This window comes from Netta rufina (genome assembly GCF_964035555.1).
Source record: "Netta rufina genome assembly, chromosome: 7".
Taxonomy (NCBI): domain Eukaryota; kingdom Metazoa; phylum Chordata; class Aves; order Anseriformes; family Anatidae; genus Netta; species Netta rufina.
The window spans coordinates 9,521,514-9,542,364 of record NC_140130.1 but is presented as its reverse complement, the minus strand read 5'-3'; the positions used below and the strand labels follow the sequence as shown (position 1 = coordinate 9,542,364).

Genomic DNA, 20,851 nt, shown 5'->3' with positions numbered 1-20,851 from the left:
TTTAAGGTACCTTCCAACCCCAGGCATTCTATGACTCTGCAAAAACAGCACCCTCCTTATGGCAAATATCCTCATCGTCAAGAAAAAAAAAAATAAGAGAAATGAAGAAGAATGATACTTTAACACTTAAATGTAGCTGCTCAAAACCAAGAAGCCAGGACAATTTTACCTTTCTGTTCTGTGTGGTCCATAGGCAGTCACACACTGTTTTATTACAAACTTCTGCAGTTCACTAAAATTCAACATTTCTGTCCGTACATACCATGAACACTAGTACAGATCTATCAAACCCAGTAAGGTGCACCCTGTAACACTTATTGTTAAGCAAGGATCTTAGAAGCAGCCTAGTTTTTTTCCTTGTAGGTCTGTGCTGTATTTCAACTACACTGTAAAATTTAATAGTAATATAATATTGTCCAGATGTTTCTCTAATATATCCTAACATCAGGAAAACGTCGATGATATTCAAAAACATTGTTGAAACTGCTCCTTATTTCTACAGTTATTCCTGAAGAATGTTGGGAATATAGCACAGACAGTCCAAAATGTAATTAGTAGTTTAAAACCAAGCAAGCAAGCAACAGCAAATAGACATGCTCACTGGTCTACTGCCACTGTTGAATATAAAATACATTTACAGTTAGAGTAAACCAAAGAGCGGAATTTCTGAACTGCCGATGTTAAAGTTTCCAAAAACCTCATAATGAGTATGTCTGGTCATGTCCTAAATTTTTCTTCCGTCAAAGGAAATATCTCCAAAGGCTTTCATTTTAAAGTTACATTATTCCTTGTTTACCATATTTTTTACCTTACAAAACAATATATTAAAAATGTTAGATTTGCCAAAATGAAATATATCTAAAAATTCCCAATAGTTTTGATGAAATAGATAAATTCCAATCGTGTACTTTAGGACTTTTTAAGATAGCATTTTCTAACAATTACTAGAAAAATGCTCTTGAGTTTCTCTCCCCACCTATCTGCATTCTGAGCAACATTAAACTACAGGATAATTAATTAAAAACACTGATACCAGTAAACACTGCATCTAAGACAAAAGTTTGACAAGCATCTTTTGAAATAAAATTAAAACTTAGCTACAACTTGCTAGGTAGATTGTTACTCTCCTTCCAGAAAAAGGCAACAAACAAGTAAAAAGGTACTGCTTCATGTTATGGATCTGAAAATTGGTATGATTAAATCCCTTCCAGAGATTCAAAAACAGAGGACCACATATGAAGATGTTCATAACTCTGGAAAGAGAAAATGCCATTTCTGACCTGATTAGCAGCCCCACATACTCCTAGTCAGTGCTCCCCTTCGTGTGAGACTAACTGGACAAGTCTCTCCATCTACCCGGCATGGAGCCAGGCCTGCACTGCTCTGCAGTAGGCAACACAGAGCGCCCACAAGCTCAGCGTCATCTTCTGCCCTTCACATGGCTCAAGTATCTGAGGGAAAGAAGAGAAGAAAAATGTAAAGAGGTGAAATGTCAAAAAGGAAGAAAATGATCAATCTATAAGCCTGGGTTCTTTTAGTAAAAAGTCATTGTACTGAGGTGACCCAGCCATTTTGACCAGCAGTCCTCCAACTACGGACTTCTTTGCTGGCAGCATCCTGCAGTGTTAAGTGTACTGCCCAGGTCAGGAGAGAATAAGGAACACTTCATTTCTGGTGCACTAACTCTGCACCTCATTTCTGGCACATTAACTCTGCAGCTACTGGTCAAATGCCAAAATTAATCACACTGAGGGGATATATATATATATATATATATATATATATATATAATATATATATATGTACATATATATATGTATGTATGTATTTAAATAAACATGCTTGGTTTTTAAAGCTTTGACAGAAAACTTCAAGTGGAATGAAAACCACACAGCTGCTTGGAAAGGGACAAGGTAGGTAGTAGTTATGATAGCAGGGAACAGAGAAAGGTCTATATGTCATCTCTGATCCTAGCAGTTATCCAGGTAGGACTTTTAAAGGTTTGTTATCTTCGTGCTTACCAGTTTATTTTTGTTGAAGAATAAGCCAGACAAGTTCAGAGATCACCAACTCGTGTGAACACAACTTTAATATAAAGATGATTTCATGTTTGTATTCTTCAAATACATGCTTAAGTTAACCACCTGAATACACAAAGAAGAGATACTTGACTGGAAAACTCTTGTATTTGCATTATGAATCAAAAATTTAAGGAATATAATGGTTTAAAACATTCTATCGACTGCATAAACCAGGAAGTTTTTCTTTTTATTTATTATTTTTTAATATACCCACCCACCACTATCATCAACCTGAGACTCGTATTTAAAAATATTTTCCAACTTCTTGGAGTACTTCCCCCAAATCCTCTAATTGCCAGAAAACCTTGCTGTTAGTTCCAGATTCTTGATTTCCAAATGAAACCACTAAGCTTTATAAAATATATATTTTAAGAAAGTGCCCTACATATTTCAATGTCTTTGTGGAACTTTTGTCAGTGAAACTTTTACTGCTTTATGAATGTCAGTATCTTATAGTGCTTTGCATTTTAAAATTAAAGTCTCTTCATGTGTTTTTTTTTTTTTTTCCTTCTGCATTACTAAGATGATCTCCTTACTTCACTCACAATTCATGTACCCGCTGTGTATCAAAAAGTTTACTTTCTATATACCTATCAATGCCTGTATTCTCTGGTCAGATTCACCTGAACCCATTTCACAGATCCGCATCATGCCAGCTTCTGAAATCCACATTGGTCGCCCCTCATGAGCCAGTTTCATAAGGTGATTTACCTATAATTAACAGTCCTCTCATGAATCCAAGTCACACCTGGTATTGAAAGACAACATTAACATCAGTGAGATGGACTGAAATGGTGTTTTGGGGTGCTGTGATGATAAAGCTAGAGAAAGGATTAATGAAATTTACGGAATTGAACCCAATCCTTAATGTAAACAGTTGCAAATTGCAGATGCTTCTGCAATTTGAAGTTTGTCATTTTCAGTTATCTAAGCACTTTTTTTTTTTCCAGAAAGATTTTCATATCTTTAGGATATGGCACCATCCTGTGGCCGTTTCAAGGAGCTACATTAGATTGCCTGGTCAAAACAAAGACTAGTGCAAAAGTTTTAGTTACCCACAGTCCTAAATTATGTCCTCCTATAATATGATTTAAAAACCAGATTTTCATCCCAACCACAATCAGTGCTATCTGTGAAGATACTCTACAAACTATAGCCACAACGGTGAGAGAAAGTTTCCTCTTTCAAGATACTAACTGTAAAGAGGGCAAATCTTTGTGCTCTGTAAATTTCTGCAATAATGTGTTGAGGGGAAAAAAAAAACATATAAAAACTAAATACAATACTTTCTAGAACACTAATGCACAAATATATTACTTGAAGTTATGGAAAAAATGTTAAAATTTTTATAATATACTGGTACCTGTTTATGTGGTGTTCAGATATGAAACATTTCCAGCTACTGTAAAAAGCTAAGTCTAAAGAAAATTTTATGCCTGATACCAACATACCTATACACAGACAAAAAGGGGTAGAAATTGATTTTATTTTTCCTCCTTGCAAACTAGACCTGAACTCTATATGCAGTTTAGTAGCTGGTGCATTACTGCAATGAGAAAACACATTCACAGATTTTAAAGAACTGTGTACTCACAGACAAGATATCCCCTTCATTGGTCTTCATTTAGTTGAACCATAAAGCAGAATGAACCTAAGGTATACAGAAACAACTACATAACTGTGTAACCAACAGCACATATTAGCTCAAATCTCATTATCTGGATAAAACTACACAAAAAGAATGTGTTCTCCCTCTGTGAAAAACATCCCCTCATCCCTTTATTTTTCCCTTTTTACTTGGTGAGCTCGACTGGCTGAGGTGAATTTTTATAGATAAAAACAGCATGTAGTCAACTTGCACATGTTCAAAAAGATAAATATTCAACTTACACTTGTTTCTGGCTTTGCTATAAGCCAAGTATAAAAATCAGACTAGGGAAGCTTTGGTTTTACCACTGTGCTCAACTTTAGGCCAAGGAATACAAACTTAAAGCACTAAGCAATTCTGAACCCCACTGCATAGTCAAAGTTACCAAGAACTGTGGGAAAAAGACACAAACGAAGTATTAAAAAGTTGGGAGTATTTGGTTAGGGTATTATGACTTCCAAGCCATTATATTTTTAAGGCAAAATGTTATAGTAACAAAACACATTACTAATGTGTACTAAAATAAGGTTATTTACTTAAAAATGATACATTGGACATAATCTGTGTACAGAACAAGCAATTCATGGTAAACTTAGTAAGGCACCTTTTAAAGCAGATGCTGTACAAAATACATTAGCGTGTTACATTTTTAAAGGAGTATTCTACACTTCTGGCATATAACACACGAGAGTGTGACCATTTACCTTGTTCCACTCTTCTTTCATACTTTATTTACATCTTCTATACGTTAACTACAATGTTATTTATTCTTCTTGTATACAATATAGTACATTTTATTTTGGGCACGGCATGTCAGAGCACAAACGTCACTACTACATGATGTGGGTGTTTGTAACTGCATTCAAATATAAAATATTACAAAGCAACAATTACATAAATTTTTTTCAAAAACTAAAAGTAATGTGCACTCCACTTCTGCTATACCAAACAAGGCTAATACACCATGGCTCCATAAAGCACTGTATCATGCAACACTGCCAGCTGATTTCAGACATCACTCCCTATTTGGAACAAAGATTGTGGGCACCAGATAAAATCTATTGATTTCAGAGGCACTCTCAGAAGAAATGAGCATGTGCTAAACCATTCTAATATTTGACTGAAGATGAGTGTAACTTCCCTTTAGAAATGTCTGCTATAGCCAATTAAAAAAAAAATAAATTACTGTATTTGCTTTTCAAACATTTTAGACTGCAGAAATACAGTCTATAAAAATAGAGTAGATGAAGTGTGTCCTAATGATGCACTTTACAAACACATTCAATTGGTCACTTAGATCAAGATCTAATGGAGGTAACTTAAAACATTCATTTTACACTTCATATCTTGAATATTTCAAGATAGATTAATCAAGAAAATAATCAGGATGATTAAAATAAGTGATGCATTTTGGGAAAACTGTCTGTTTCCTGAGTAAAACTCAGGAAAAATAACATTTTGACTAAAACTCAAAAAACTCAAAAGGAAAACCTACATTTTATTGTGGGAATATCGTGGAATTTGCAAGTTAGCCAGGAACACAAAATATTTCCACTACTGTAAGAGTTTTTTTTACTACTGTAAGAGTAAATTTACTACTGTAAATTGTGTAAATTACTCAAATTATTTTCCAGCTAACTAAAGTCACATGGAGTAAGTTGAATTTAAAATAAACCTTCTGTATATGAGTGTAAGAAATTCTAAGGCAGTCTTAATACTCTCAACATTTATTCCACATTTCTGATTGTTATTTATATATTTATGCGCATATATAAACCATCCATTAGGTTTAGGAGACTTATTTTAAGATGACAAATCCTTAAAATTTCATCCAAAGAGAGGTAAATACATGACAGACAAATCCAATTACACACACCCTAACCTTAAAGGCTTCCGAATTCTATGGTATTGCATAAAGCAACGGCTTAGATTAGGAGTATGTTTAATTATGTTATAATTAACAGGCTGGCTTAGAGCTAAGATCTGCTTAAATAGCTAAAATATCAGTATAGTCACACTTAAGCTCCAATCAGTGGATTACTTTGCATAGAATGTAGATGTGCCAAGTGCTTTATGCAACCAGGTCCTTTAGCAGTTAGCTTTTTTTTTCCTTCTTAATATTAAGGAATCAAAAAATACCTAAACATCTAGCAGCTCTTCATGACAATGAAAACTGCACGTGCAACATCTGTTTGCATACGAACCTACTAACTGAAGTGCTGAAAAAATTAAGCTTAACCTTACAGATTAAGGATTTTTTTTTTTTCTCACAAGTATCATACATCATCTTTGCAGCAGTCAGCTTACTTCTTCTGTGTTAAAATGGATGGATAAATCAATTCAAGTCTTAAGATGTCTACCAAAGATCACCATCCTATTGCCTTGCAAATGCCTAAACAATAGAGGAGAAAACAGATGAATAATTAAAAGCTATAGAAAGTCACATTTCCTTCTTTCGCTTATACTACCACCAATGGCTTCTTGAAGATTTGAGATCAACTAATTTTAAAAAAGTTTACCGCTTATAATGCTGTAGCAACTTCTGAAAGAAACAAAAATAGGAGTGGGTTAATTTAAACATCTCCATGCTCTGAAAGTTTAAGCTAGCAGGGTATCTACATAAACATTTCTCCTTCTTATTGATAAAAATTCTAGAGATGAGAACAAAAAAAAGCTTATCCCTTACTTTTTTGGCTCATACCAATTATTTTTCAACTACCTGTGCAAAAATTATGCGCAAAGATATGATTAACCATTTAAAACGTGTCATGTATTTCTTGGCAATGGATGGAGAAACCTTCTTTTAAAAATCCCTTTAACATGAGAATTGTGGCACAATATTGTGTATTTTTACCATTTTCAAATAAATTAAAATTAAAATTGATGCACCTATGAACTTTTCAGCCAGAATACATATTAATACTTAAAGGCATTACTGAATAAAAGTAATGACTTTATTTAAAAAAAGAAACGTCCCTTGAAATAGCTAGTTATCTATAAAATATGTAGCACTGTTAAATAAAGTCTGTACATCACAATAGAAAATAAAAATACTGCTATCTTTTGTCTGACCATTTACATTATGTCTACTACAGAATTAAAAAGAAAAAAGCATGTTAGAAGGCTGTAGTTGTTCACAAATCACATCAGTTCTGCATTACACTTTTTTATCAGATGTATTTTCAAGGGAAATTTAAACATAACAAAACAATCTCCATGTACATACTTTAAGACAAAAGATAATCTGGTATAAAGCAATCTGAAGTTTTACCATTTTTTATTCAATTTTCATATTATTCCTTTTTTCTTCAAATCTCAGCTATGGCATATATGTGTGTGTGCACGCATGTATCTAATTATACACATGTACATAGGACTAGATTTTTTTTTTTAATAAAGCACAAAACACACTGTATAAATAACTTCCCTTTTTAAAGTTATCTAGAACAAGATTTACAGTACAAAGTTATAGGCACTTAAATTATCAAATAGGTTCAATGATTCCAATACTGTGTTTTCATTCTTCTGATGATTCATGCAGTTGAAGCTTCAACTTTATCGTACTATTTTCTGACTTCAAAGTAGAAGTGCCAAAGAAATTATAAATCATTAATTCTGCCTTGCAGTAACCTCATGGAGGGGTTCTGGTTTTCAACCAACTTGTCTGGATCAGAGGAGAAAAGGAAGGAACTACAGTTTCTTGTGCATGCCAAACTGTTGGCACAATAGGACCAAATTTTGCAATTATACTAATTTATTGTATCTTCATAATGTATCTTTCAATGCCATTCCTCAAAAATGTGGCTAACTACAACGTAAAACACCCACTGATTTACTTTTTCTCAATTCTTTAATTTTACAACCGTCCACTAAGTGTCCCACAGACATGACCTCCTGCGTTTACATCAGAGCAACCTAGCACAAAATCTTCTGCATGTTGTGGATCTTACCTTCAACAGTTCACGTATTCTGTTCTGCAGGTCTTGACCTTTATTGTATTCTCTAATCTTCTAATCTTTCCTCCTTTTGTGTCTTAAAATGATACTGGTTCTCAAGCCTTTAAAAACTTACCTTCTGCCTAGTTTTGTCAAACAGTGAGAAAGCACACTTCTACAGCTGACTAATTCCCTCCTGTACGGAAAAATTCAGACTATGACAGGCACCTACCAGTGAGTTCCACTAAAGCGTAAAGGCAAAACCACAACATCAGTGGCCTTTCTGTTCAGATATAAAGTACCCTACAGCAAGAATACTGGCTGCATGTGGCATTGTGAAGAATATACCAAATTTCAGTCATCCAATTATGGAGCCCACTATTCCGTAAGCAAGATGACCAAGGCAGTCTGTACCTCTAGAGAAGATTGTTTCAAGTGCTCTACAGACCAGGTAGGCATTTCTTAATTTACTAATTGTTCACATTTTAGCAGTTCTCCTTGTGACCAAAACAAGAGTTAAAATAAAACTGAGATTTTTGAAGGATAGCTTAATGGCAAGGAGTAAGTTCTGTAGCAAAACTCTAATTGTGGAGCCACACAATAGAACCCCGATAATAAAACTTGGTTCATTTAAATGTTTTCTTATCTATTCCAAATGGCAGCAAAACAATCCTGGCACACACATAAAGGCATAAAGAACTGTTAAACTGAGTAGTATCATAAACAGATTCATAACCTACAAGCTGTTTCACAAAAACTTGGTATGGATTGACTAGGTTTTTATCAGGTAGAGGCAAATAAAAAGCTTATATTCTCCATCTCTGTTGAATCCATATAGCTTGTTAGGCTTTCACAGAAAGCACTGTAATCTGAACATTCAATTCAGTACCCAGAGTTTTACTGGAGACTCACTAAATGTGACTGAAGTCTCAATGCAGCTCAAACAAAAACAAAATGTGTATTTTACCAAGGCTGTCCATATATGTAGCATGTAGTGTACAGAGGCTCTCAGTATCACAGTCTATGAAGTACTGAAAGATTGGATTAGCAGCCTGTAGAAGCGTGGTGAGAAAATATACTGAATCTCAGTTATTTCCTCTTTCCACATAGGTCTCACCCACGTTTGGGTGAAAAAGTTCTAGGAGTCCAGCTTTGCTCTCCAATGTCAATTTACTAAGTCAAATCTTGACATCTTGTGATTCCACCATCTTGGCAAGCGTCTTCTTGATCCTCAAGGCAGTGAGTCTTGAGGCAGGATTATGAGCCCAGCATTCAGACATTAATTTCAATATTGCTCTTAAACACTGTTAAATAAGAAACAAAGGAAGAGTATTTTAACAACTGACAGACCTGAGAGGTGTATAATTTTGCTTCACTGTCAAACCCAAATTAGAGAACTCAAGTCCAAATCTAAAACATCCACATTTTCAGCAAATTTGTTCATAGAGAACTTTCTCTTCCCTTCCACTACCTAGTATTATAATAGTTGGAATTAACTGAAGTATCTCTTTAGTTTAACAGAGATGAATTGCCATGATTTATTGCTACAACTCAAGAAAGTCAGTGTAACAATGATAGCAATAAGCAGAAAACACTCCATCTATACAGCAAAACAAACTGTAGACAACTTTCTCACTGAAAATGAAGAATTGACAAAAATTCTTAGCCATCCAAAAATACTATGGGGAAAAGTGGGAATTCCTATAAAAGAAATCAAGTATTTGGAGAAGAAAAGCTGCATATGCAGCTTTCCGTGAAACAGTTAATTCTTATTAATTGGGTTCAAGCTGTGGCCCTTTAAAAGCACATTCATATTTAATATTTTAGTAATATCATAGCATAAATACAATGTATTTTGAAAATGAAGGACTGATCTGGAATGTACCAGAAAAATGAAGAAAAAAATTCCTATCACAATAATCACATGACATAACGCTATTAATAACCCTATTCCAGGGTCAGATATTCTGAATTCAGGATATACTGTCCAAAATAAGGGTAATGAAATTGCTCTATTTTCCACAAAATGCCTAATGTCACAAATACATATGCTATATACATTAAAACTAGTAAAAAACAAACAAAAATTTAGTTTTAGCTTTGGTCGGAACACTGAAAAAACACTCCACTGTCTAAATAGAGGATCGCACTTAAAGCAGTATTCATACAGTTGGGCACTGCTTAAGGATGTCTTCCTCTTAGATCACTGAAAAGATATGTAAAAATATGGTATTTTGTGTTGATTTCAAACAGATCTTTAACCTACTGTTGCTGTGTGGTTCAAAAATATCAGAATAACTGAATGTGATTTACAACACTAACATTTCTAAACTAAAATACCCTTCTGTAGTAATAAACAAACTGAACTCATTCTTCCTTTCAGCATACTCACTTCATCACTATTCCATCTGTTAGATACTACTGGGCGTAGACGTTTGACACACACCACTTCTCTCATGTCCTCATAGGATGGGTCGTTTGGCACCATGTCATAGTATGGCAACTGATACTCTTCAACAATACCTGGAGATGATTGTGAAAGAACAAGCATCATTTAAGAAAAAAGTAATAAAATAATTTAAAAAGAACGTTTCTACCAAATTTCCTTAAGCAGGAGCAAAAATAACAATTTTGTGCCAAATCAAATGCAACACGCTGTTATACTGTAATAAAAACTCAAAAACATCATTATAACAATCATTTAACAGAAAAGCTCCAGCAACTATGAAAAGCGAGTTTAAATTTAATCCCTTGCAGTTCCTTTGACTTTTTACACATAACGTAGAATTTGGCATCTTCTAACCCACTCTTATGCTATAAAGAAAAAGGGAGAAAGTGTAAGATGGAAGAACAGAATACAAGCCAGAGGACCACAAAGGAACAGTAAAGAGAAAAGCAAGGATGAGTCACAAAAATGTGTAGAACACTGAATTAGAACAGAAGCACAATAAATTATAGCAAAATATCCCAACAATTACATTTTAGAATTTGCATTGACAGCACAGTAGTTGAAATACAACTACATCCCACTACTTCTTCAAGACCAGGTATTTTGGTATTTGAGTAAGGAAAAAAACCCTGACCTGCTTAACTAACAATCAGAAAGGTTTAGTTCACTGCTTTTCAAGCTATATGAAATTATATATGAAATTATATAGCTATATGAAAAGCTATATGAAATTATATATGAAATTATATAGCTATATGAAAAGCTATATGAAATTATATATGAAATTATATAGCTATATGAAAAAGCTATAGGTTGTTTTGACTGCTTCAAAATAAGACAAGCCTTTTGATAGCAGGCTTGTTACATTATTTCCTGGAGGAGTATTGTTAAAGCAAGACAAAGGCCTTGTAGATTTTATATATAATATTTAGAAGTTTACCTCCTGTGACACAACGCCGAGCCATTTCCCAAATGATTAGCCCAAAACTGTAGATGTCAGCCATGATATATGGTTGAAAATGGTTTTTATTCAGACTTTCATCTAGGACCTCTGGAGCCATGTAACGTTTTGTTCCCACTCTAGTATTCAAGGGAACATCAACTTCATTTGTGTCACTGCGTGAAAATGAGAAGAAGTTAGTGAATTGTGGAATGCTACAAGATGTGGTATGAAATCCTATATAATGCAATCACTACAATGTAAAGTTCCCATTTAGAAGTTTTTTTGTTTGTTTGTTTGTTTTTTGGCATTTCCCTCTCAATGCTACAATTACAATATATTGTACCCCCCTGAAGAAGATTATACATGAAAATAATCATGAGTATGGAAGATGGCAGCTCACATCCTGCTTTGCAATATGTTAAAAAAAAAAAAAAAAAAGAATTAAAAACCACTATAAAGATACACGTATTTGGCAGCAACTTAGACGAAAATTACTTGCAAATGCTTATTCTTTCTTTCAGACACTAGTGTAGAAAGAGACATTTCTGTCTTTCTTGAGATTATATATATATAATCAAGATTATATATATATATATTGAGATTATATATATATAATCAATTATATATATATATATAATCAAGAGTACTATTACCATATTACTTTCACCATTTTCACCATTAATTTCATCAATTTCAACTCCTTTTATACTGTTCACATTTTCTATGAGATAATTTATAGTGAAACTACATAGCAATTACTATAAAAGGTAAGTTTTGAGTAACGCATAAATTAGTCTTCTCTTCCTTTCCTCTACAAAACTACTCCTTTCCACAAGGAGAGGGTTTTTTCATTGTTCTCTTCTTAACAACCTATTTTCATCTTGATGCTTACCAGCATTCAAGAGATTAACTGCATTTTAATCTCAAAACAACAACAAAACCCTGAAAGCATGAAACCAAATGACTCAGTCTCAATTTTAAACTGGATATCTGGTGTATTAAAAATAATGTATAAAATAATTTTTTTCCCATTTATACAGGATTTGCCTATTTACCTGTTAAACTTGACTGCAAGACCCAAGTCAGCAATACAGCAGGTTCCATTTTTCTTTATCAAGATGTTTTTACTCTTTAGGTCCCTGTGTGCAATAGCAGGCTTGCCTTGTGTCCCATATATTTCTGTGTGTAGATGGCACAGACCGCACGCAGCAGAATATGCCAGTTTGAGGAGAGCCCTGTTATCTAGTGTAGTGCATTTCAGAAAATCATAGAGTGATCCATTTTCATGATAATCTGTAATCAAGTAAAGCTGTGTCCAGGATCCGGTTCCTTTAATATCTGCAGCTATAAAACCTATCAAATATATAAATAAGGTTACAATTTATTTGCATGTGAGTTCTTTATTCAACAGATTTGGTAAGAATTCTTAAAAATATATTGTCTAGGACTGTACCAAAAGGTACCCATTCCCCTTATGAAAACTAGTGACACAAAGAGTTAAGATTTCACCTAAACGAGGTCAGCAGCACAGAGATAGCAGACGCATGTTTCCAACCAAGAGCAGCAAGAATCTATTATTTCTATAACATATTACTGGTTATTATTTCTATATTTTCACTATTTCTATAACATTTTACTGATTATTCCATAGCAGAAGCCATATGCTCCTCATCCCATTCATTAAAAGCTCTTCCTCCTTCACCCTAACACCAGCCTGCCAAACAAACAACACACTGCTTCCTTACCAAGGATGTTTTCATGACGCATTAGAACAGTTTGGTAAATCTCTGTTTCTCGGAACCAACTGGCTTCTTCTGTGGTGAAAAAGACTTTGACTGCAACTTTTTCACCCCTCCATTTGCCCATCCACACCTCACCGTATCGTCCTTTTCCAACTTGCCTCACCATCTGGATTTGTTTGGCAATGGTGCGCTGAACCTACAAAAAAAAAAAGGAACGGAAGTGGCAGGGAGAAGAAGAATATCAAGCAGCTAAACAAACAGATACGGGCAAGCTGCCTGTCAAGCCCCAATTGCTTTGAATTTTGATTCTGCTGGAAAATTTGTTCTGTACTATTTTCCAATAATCTCATTCCAAAATTACTGTATCTAGGGAAGAATTGTCTAACAAACTATGAAGATATGAATTCAATTTCCTATTTAAATAAGATGCATTCTCTTGCATTCTATTTCTAGATTACAAATTTATCATCCATGTCACTTGCTAAATCTTCATAGAAGTATTAAACATGACACTGAATCAGAAAATACGAACAACCACAAACCAATAAAAAGCATGTATATTTTATGAAAAGGTAAAAATTAAAAAAAAAATCTTTTGAGTTCCCTGAATTGCATACTTGTGTTAACCATTCAATACATTTACATCTTAATGTTTTTAAGGCTCTAATTTTTCTTTGTGCTTTGCTGATGTCGAGAGATCCCACAAATAATCTAATTTTGTACTTTGCTTTAGTTGACTAAGTGAAGACAGGTTCCCATACTTATTCAGTTTGTACTGTATGTTCCACAGTAATTGAATATTAAAAATAATTAAAGGATGAACTGCTTTACTCTAGGCACTAGGTACAAACCCAAACTTTTTATTTAATGGAGAGAAATTCAGTGAAGAAAATCTTAGTTTATAATTTACCAGCAACGGTAGTCCTGATCCACTGCCAGAACTCTGTGACTGGTCAATAAGGTCTTTTAATGACTCCCCAGCTGGAATAAATGCTTCATCTTGTTCCAGGTCACGATTATAACAGTGCCTCTTTGCCATTGACTTACAATAATGCCTGCAAATATTAATGGTAGAAGTACAGTTGAGCTCCAAAACACTCGAAGTATGCAGTATATTAAATAGTTTTTTTCCCCATTCAAATGTACAACTTTTCTTAAGCAAAGCAGATTTTGCTGTACAATTTTATCCAAAAATGAGCTAGAGAGGTTCTTTTTAATATTAAAAAAATTGTTGCAATTCATGGAGAGCACATCAATTTATTGTGAGTCATGTATAAAAGCAGCATTTTTAACAAGCAGCTCACAGCCAGTGTTACTAATGTAACCCGCCACTGGTTTTGGATTACATGAAAGGACTGAACCTTGAACCACAGCAAACGAGGCTGACACATGGACGTTGCTGCTGAAGCTGCCGGAATAATGCTAAGCTCCAGCAAAGGGGTGGAGCAGACAGAAGCAGGCACAGTCTATTGAACTGCACCTGTATGAACTACCATAGATACCATACAGAGCAGGCAGTCAATCTTATAAACACAGCAGAAGTTAGAAAATACATCCTTGCTGTTTAACGTTTGCAAAATCAGAATATACAGGTAAATCTCAGAAGTAGATCAAGTTTTGGTATCAAAAGTGATTTTGATAAATCACTGGAAAAGATCCAAATATACAAATATTATTTGACATACTCCTGTTAAAGTGGATGCTGTAGATACTACAGTAAAGTTATACATAGCTTAGAAAACTGCAATGACCTTGTTATCTAGTGTAAAGGATCATATTCATCTAAATTCTATGCTCTGAATGTTTAATTTTAACCTAAAAATGCTAACTTGTATCCACATAGACGTGAAATTTAATTGCAATGGTTTTACCTCCAACCTATTTTGTTTACAATCACTTAGGAAATGAAAAATGTCACTAATAAAGGAAGAGCTTTCCTTACTTGTAACAAAAACAGCTAAATAAGATGATCATGACAATTATGCAGACTGCCATAGAAATCAACACTGCCATCCAACGAATGCTGCCATCAAAGAGTCCATCTGTTGAAAAAAAAGAAGTTTCCAATGCAGTCTATCAATTAAACATGTGGTGTAAACATAGCTTATCTAAAACATGCACCTAGGGCCCCCTATGTAAACTCTTAACTGCCAACGTTCAAGACATTTATACTGGCAAATTATTAAGTAGAGCTTGCTAGTCTCTAAGAACTACTCATTTGCTATTAGACATGTTCTAGGAATCCATACTGTCATCCCAATGGAAACGCTTATTAGAGATAACAATATATAACAGGAATTCATTTAAACGGAAGAACAGTTAAGTAGAATCTGGTGTCCCAGCTCACACATGAGATATTACAGAATTCATATATTGCAAATTTCACAGCGTTCCAGATTCTCTAAAATTCATCTGCTTCCCCAGACTTTTAAATGTTATTAAAAGCAGTTGTGTGACATAAAAAAAGGGAGATGACAAATCTACCTCAAGAACATGAGGTTCATCTATCCACTTGTCTCATTAATTTATTCATTTTTTCAACACAGGAATCACAGTCCATATACTGACCAAGTATTTTAAGAGTAAATCATGATTCATTAAGTTGTTATAGTGACTGCAAAATTTTCTTTGGGAAAACAGATCACAAAAGCCACAAAGAATGGCTGTATCACTGTCACTGATTGTTATAAGGTAATGAAAGAAAACGAACACAGAAACAAAAAAAAACAAACCACAAAGAGCTTAGAAAACAGTGAGTGATGAATTACTCCAAACTTCATAAACATACATTAGCTTGCTATGTGCCTTTGCCACAAAAAAGGCACTGTATCATAGGCTGCATTAGGCAGAGCACTGCCAGCAGGTCAAGGGAGGTGACTCTTGCCCTCTGTCCAGCACTGGTCATACCTCGAGCACTGTGCCTGGTTTCAGGCTCCCCACCACAAGAGAGACATGGACATACTGGAGACAGTCCAGCACAGTGTCATGAAGATGTTGAAGGGGACTGGAGCACCTCTCCTAAAGGAAAGGCTGAGAGAGCTGGGACCGTTCAGCTCAGCTCAGAGAAGGCTCAGAAGAAATTCATCAGTGTAAATAAACAGATCAGAAGATCACATGCAGATCAAGAGTGAATGAGTGAATGGAGTAAACGTACTGTAAGCGACTGTGGAGGAAAACCTCATTTCAAGTGGCAGAAAACTGAGAAAGAGTATGCAGCATAGTTCTGAGCTTCACATCAAAATGACTTAGTAAGGAAAAAACATTACTACAATACATGTAATTACATTACATTTTCTCCTTATTTTCAATCTGTTGATCAGGAAGACAACCTAAATAGCATAAGCAGCAGTATGAATGCTTAGGAGCTGTTTACCTGTGCTATCAAGTGGTGGTAAAGTTGGTTGTAAATCCTGATTGCAGAAGTCGGTCCTACAGCACTCAATTGTCCGACGTAACTGTGCTTTTGGTGAATCCTGTTGAAGGAGAATTGAATAAACATTCAGATTCTGAAGTGATCGACTAGGACAGACACTGGAGATGCTACAGATATAACATCAGATACAAAGGTTTAGGTCATTCTATTTCAAAAAAAAAAAAAAGGTTCCACCTCACCATTTAATATATGGTGTGTGGTGTCTTCACACTGGCAGACACGCACCATCCAACCTTTTTGGGTGCATAAGTTCTGTGTTTGCATTTTTTTTATTTTTCATGTTAGTGCACAAAAAGACACTTGTGGTTTAACTGGCTAATTCATACACTGCAGAATTTTTAAGGTTGGCTAAAAGCAGTTAATTGTACATTACATAAATACTGCTTTTAACATACAAAAAACAACTCTTTTACAAGTTTTTATCTTGCATTCATCACAGCAGCACTGTTTGCTTCGAAAACATCTTCAAAAACAATATATAAAAGATTACTAATTAAAACAATCGATGAATCACAAATCAAAACTTAAGCTCCTTGGATCAGTTAGATTTATTGTGAAGTTGTCTCTTCAACAGCTGACAGAAATAAAAGGTTGTTGTCCTCTCTTCATTTTGTCAGTGACTTGCAAATGTTTCCAGAGAACTCCATCAAGCCAGGATTCTACTCCAATCTTTGCTCAAGCACCATCAAGAGCCCTTTCTATCACTGCTCACCCATGACTATTCACTCCAGTCATATTCTCCTCAATAGCAAAGAGCAAAATGCAAAACTCTATGCTGGCAGTCAAGCTATGGAGATTGTTGCTTATGCAGTTTCCCTACATTATCTTCAAGGAGATCTTGGATCTTAATGATGTCCCATTTTACCCATTTACCTTGCACTGGAAGTCTGAACCTTCATACTTCATGCAACCAGAAGCAAGCGTTGGTTCCCCATGTTCATCTTCCTCAACAATAGCAAAGCAATGCCCATTAGTTCTGGAATAAACAGATCAACTGTGCTTTACAATTCTGTTTGGTGTTTTACATGCAGCATTAGAAATTACTATGAACTTATTAAAAATACTGAAACTGTGGTATCTAAAAAAACGTTTTGTAACACAGTGGTTGCCATACAGTTTGAGATCAAACACACACTCCAACCCTTATTTTCAAATCAAACATTGCAGGGATGTTTTCTACCAAGTTTCTGCCTTTACTACCCTCCCTCCCTACCCCCATCACTTCCAGATTGCTGGTAACCAACCACACAAAGAGTTAGTTCAGAAACAACTGAGGTGGGTGCGTGAGTGGAGATGGGACCAAATCGGCTTATTGATTTACGATGACATAGGATAAAACAAATGAAGAAGCCCAACATTTCCCTTGAGTCTGTTCTTGAAGCTGCAATGATAACGATAAGCTGCAATGATGGAAAAGAAAGTCCCAGTATGTGAAAATTGGTTATCTTTATTTAAAAGGTGCAACAACCTACATTAAAAAACAAAACAAAACAAACAACACTAGAAAGCAAACAACAAACAACTCTGAACAGAACACCCACAGTCATTTTCTGAAGCTGACAGCCATGAATAAAATTTATTAACAAAAAAAAGGCACATTTTTGATTTCAACAGTATATGAAAACCTCAATGATATTTTTAAGTAATACCAAAGCAATTCCCAAAGCCCGTGCTTTCCACACTTATAAATTTAAGATTTTATAAGGTCAAAATTCATTCACTACCTCACCACAGACATTAAAGAAAACAAAACCCCAAATACTTTTGTTTCCCAAAAAGATTGTTTAATTAAAGACACTCTGATTTGAGAAATGTAATTCCATAAAGTACCCTGCATACGTTCACTGCATATGCATTACTAATTCTTTAACAGCTTTATTTCAGAATAATCATTCATATTGCCATTAGCCACTTCTGAGGCAAAAAAAAATAATGGCTACCCCAACTTTACACACTAGAGGGCGATAAAAAGCAAAAAATAAATATCGAAAGGAAATTTTAAGACAAAATACTGGGTAATACCTGACAATTTTCTAGGTGTAGAGTTACGTTTGGAAAATACTGCCTGTATTTGCATTTCAAAACATGTTGTCAGTGTTTGTTCCAGCTCCTTAGGTTCCACAAAAACTATATGCCAAACGACAGTTTTAGATAGTTAATGTGGTTTCAAGTAGAGTTAGAAAGCGATTAGAAGCGACATCAGAAAGAGATACGCTTTCTATTACATACCTTTGGGTTAATTAAGGAAGAAAAGAGAGGGGCCTTAAAAATGGAACATGGTGAATGAAGAAAAAATGAAAGGGAAAAAAGGACATTTCAGGACATAAAAGTAAAAACATCTTACGGAGACAGATACAAAAGATTCATAAGATACCTATGCCTATCCAAGTTAAAAGCTACCCAGATATCCTATGTTCAGAGACTCCCTCCCTGCCTTTCCCTCACTCACCTCTACAAATAACATACACATAACAAGAACAATTCTCAGCAAACGGCTATGTAAAAAAATAGTATTATATTCTGAATTCTATGTGAAGATACATTAGAAATATAAACAAGCATGTGGTTGTATCAGAAGGTGTAGATTTGGGTCATTTAATGCTCACCCAGTTACAAAATGCTACATATGGGTCACTAAAACCTTAGTCCTTCAAAGCAGCTGCTGGGGGCAAAATGGCTGGTTGCAAATGATGCTAAGATCCAGTTATTGTTTACATACAGATGATTGCAGATTTTAACTCTCAGCTTTCCACAGAACTAGTCAGTTTCTGATCAAGTACAATCAAACCACCCAAGAGAACCTAAGTCAGCACACCAGAGATACTTCATGCTCTCATGAGCAAAAAGCCTCTTCCAAGAGCTCATTCTCTCCTGTATTCAGTACTTACATGCACGTGTTATTAATAGCATCATCTGGACAATGTCCTGAGCAGTAGCACTTAAGAAACGGTAAGGTGTCTTCTGGAGCAAGTGTTACCCCATTTGCTTGTTTCTTCTGGTCAGGATTTGTCTTCATTCCTGTGCCATGCAGCATGCTGTCTAGATTTTGTCCTGGACATTTAAAAAATAGAAATATTTTAATTTTTTTTTAAATTCATTTCTGCATCTCTGATAATTGCTTTGGAACTTCAGAGGAAAAAAAACACCACCACAAAAGAATAATTTTATTATCAAGTAATTATGCAAGATATCAGAACTTCCCTGAGATTACAGTAGAAATTCACGTTAATAACGTTACTCTAGAACTATCTAGATCATATTTTCTATGTTAGTAGTAGATCTTCCAGCCATAATCAATATAAACAGAAAGGATATTTTTCCTTTTTTTGAGACGGGGCAAAAAAGTAGTGATACAAGACTGGTACCAATTTTCTGAAGAAAGCCCTTCTCGTTCCTCTGCTCAGAAAACCAAAATGCTGGCCACTGGTTAACCACAACAGTCTAATTTTATGCATGACCGAACATACTTAATATGCAATTTTGTAATTCTCTGAACTGAAGTCATTTTTTATGGATTCACAGTCTCACAGAAGAGTAGTAATAACTCCAAAATCTCTTGGGTTTTTTGATCTCTGTATGCATTAGTACTTCAAAACAGAGCTGAAGTAAATCTTGTTTGCAAATTAAATTTCAGTAAATGACATGAACATCCACACAAATGAGCTTTCAGAGAATAAAAATAGGGCTAAATAATGTTCCACGTAGCCTTCAATTTCTCAACATTAGTAGATTTGAGCATCATATATTCTAGTTCATATTACTGAAGTGCTTTTCTGAATGTAGGCATTCATAAGAAAAATACCATCTGTCTTCTTCTGAGGCAAGAACATCCAGAAAAAAAAAAAAAAAAGGAACATTAACTGCCTCCTTCAGAAGATGCTTTGTGACCACTATGAGAGATGAGATTATCTTCACCCATTTCTTCCAGTTTTATCGCACATAACGTCACTGACAGAAAACCTCTTTCTATTCATTTCCTAACAGTATTCTCAGTACTCGGAAGTCCCCAAAGTGTGAGCCAAATAAAGTCAGAAGAGTAGTGGAACAGCCTGTCACCTGCACTGACAAAATTTATAGTCAGTCTCTGTGGGATGCGTAGCATGCAAGAGGAAAGAACAGCCACTTGGGACTGTGGAAGCTTTCAAGAATTCAGTTATTAATTCAGCAAGTACAGGTACCTCAATACCTCTCAAAAAGATTTGCTCCAATGACAACTTTCAATTTATCTAAGAATAGAAGGTATTTTGGAGGACATTCATGGTCTCTTTTAACAGATTTTTGCATCTTCTTGTCAAACCCACTGAACACTAGCTGTAATAAAAACATTACCCTAATGCTGCACCTTGTCTGGAAGACTTGCAGAAAAGATGAAAAACTTGTACAGCTATCACATTCTGCATGAGTCTGTTCTAACATCTGCTCTGTCATGCAGCCAAATGTGCAATTTAATATTTGTGAAATTTGATCATTTTTCTTTTTTCTAATTTTCTAATACAGCACACCCAGTGCACCGTCCTGATTCAGCCATTTCCCTGAAAGTACATTGTGTCTCCTTCAGATATAATTAAGAGTACATCCTAATTTACCTAAACGCTCAAACCAGTAAGCCATGTTTTATTT

At 34.8% G+C, this 20,851-nt stretch overlaps 1 protein-coding gene across 2 annotated transcripts in view; it reads right to left on the bottom strand.

Annotated features, from left to right (window-relative positions):
* Window positions 1–4,207: 4,207 nt before the first annotated feature.
* The window catches only part of BMPR1A (bone morphogenetic protein receptor type 1A), an 82,007-nt gene continuing 65,363 nt past the window's right edge, over window positions 4,208–20,851 (bottom strand). For both annotated transcript variants that reach the window (XM_084289781.1, XM_084289782.1), the window contains 10 exons: window positions 19,120–19,282; window positions 17,105–17,207; window positions 16,172–16,271; window positions 14,741–14,840; window positions 13,709–13,853; window positions 12,802–12,994; window positions 12,112–12,409; window positions 11,054–11,229; window positions 10,057–10,187; window positions 4,208–8,968 (listed from right to left, as the gene is read on the bottom strand). In XM_084289781.1, coding sequence (XP_084145907.1) covers window positions 8,843–8,968; window positions 10,057–10,187; window positions 11,054–11,229; window positions 12,112–12,409; window positions 12,802–12,994; window positions 13,709–13,853; window positions 14,741–14,840; window positions 16,172–16,271; window positions 17,105–17,207; window positions 19,120–19,282 — 1,535 coding nt within the window. In that variant the 3' untranslated portion in view covers window positions 4,208–8,842. The remainder of the gene's footprint in view (window positions 8,969–10,056; window positions 10,188–11,053; window positions 11,230–12,111; window positions 12,410–12,801; window positions 12,995–13,708; window positions 13,854–14,740; window positions 14,841–16,171; window positions 16,272–17,104; window positions 17,208–19,119; window positions 19,283–20,851) is intronic.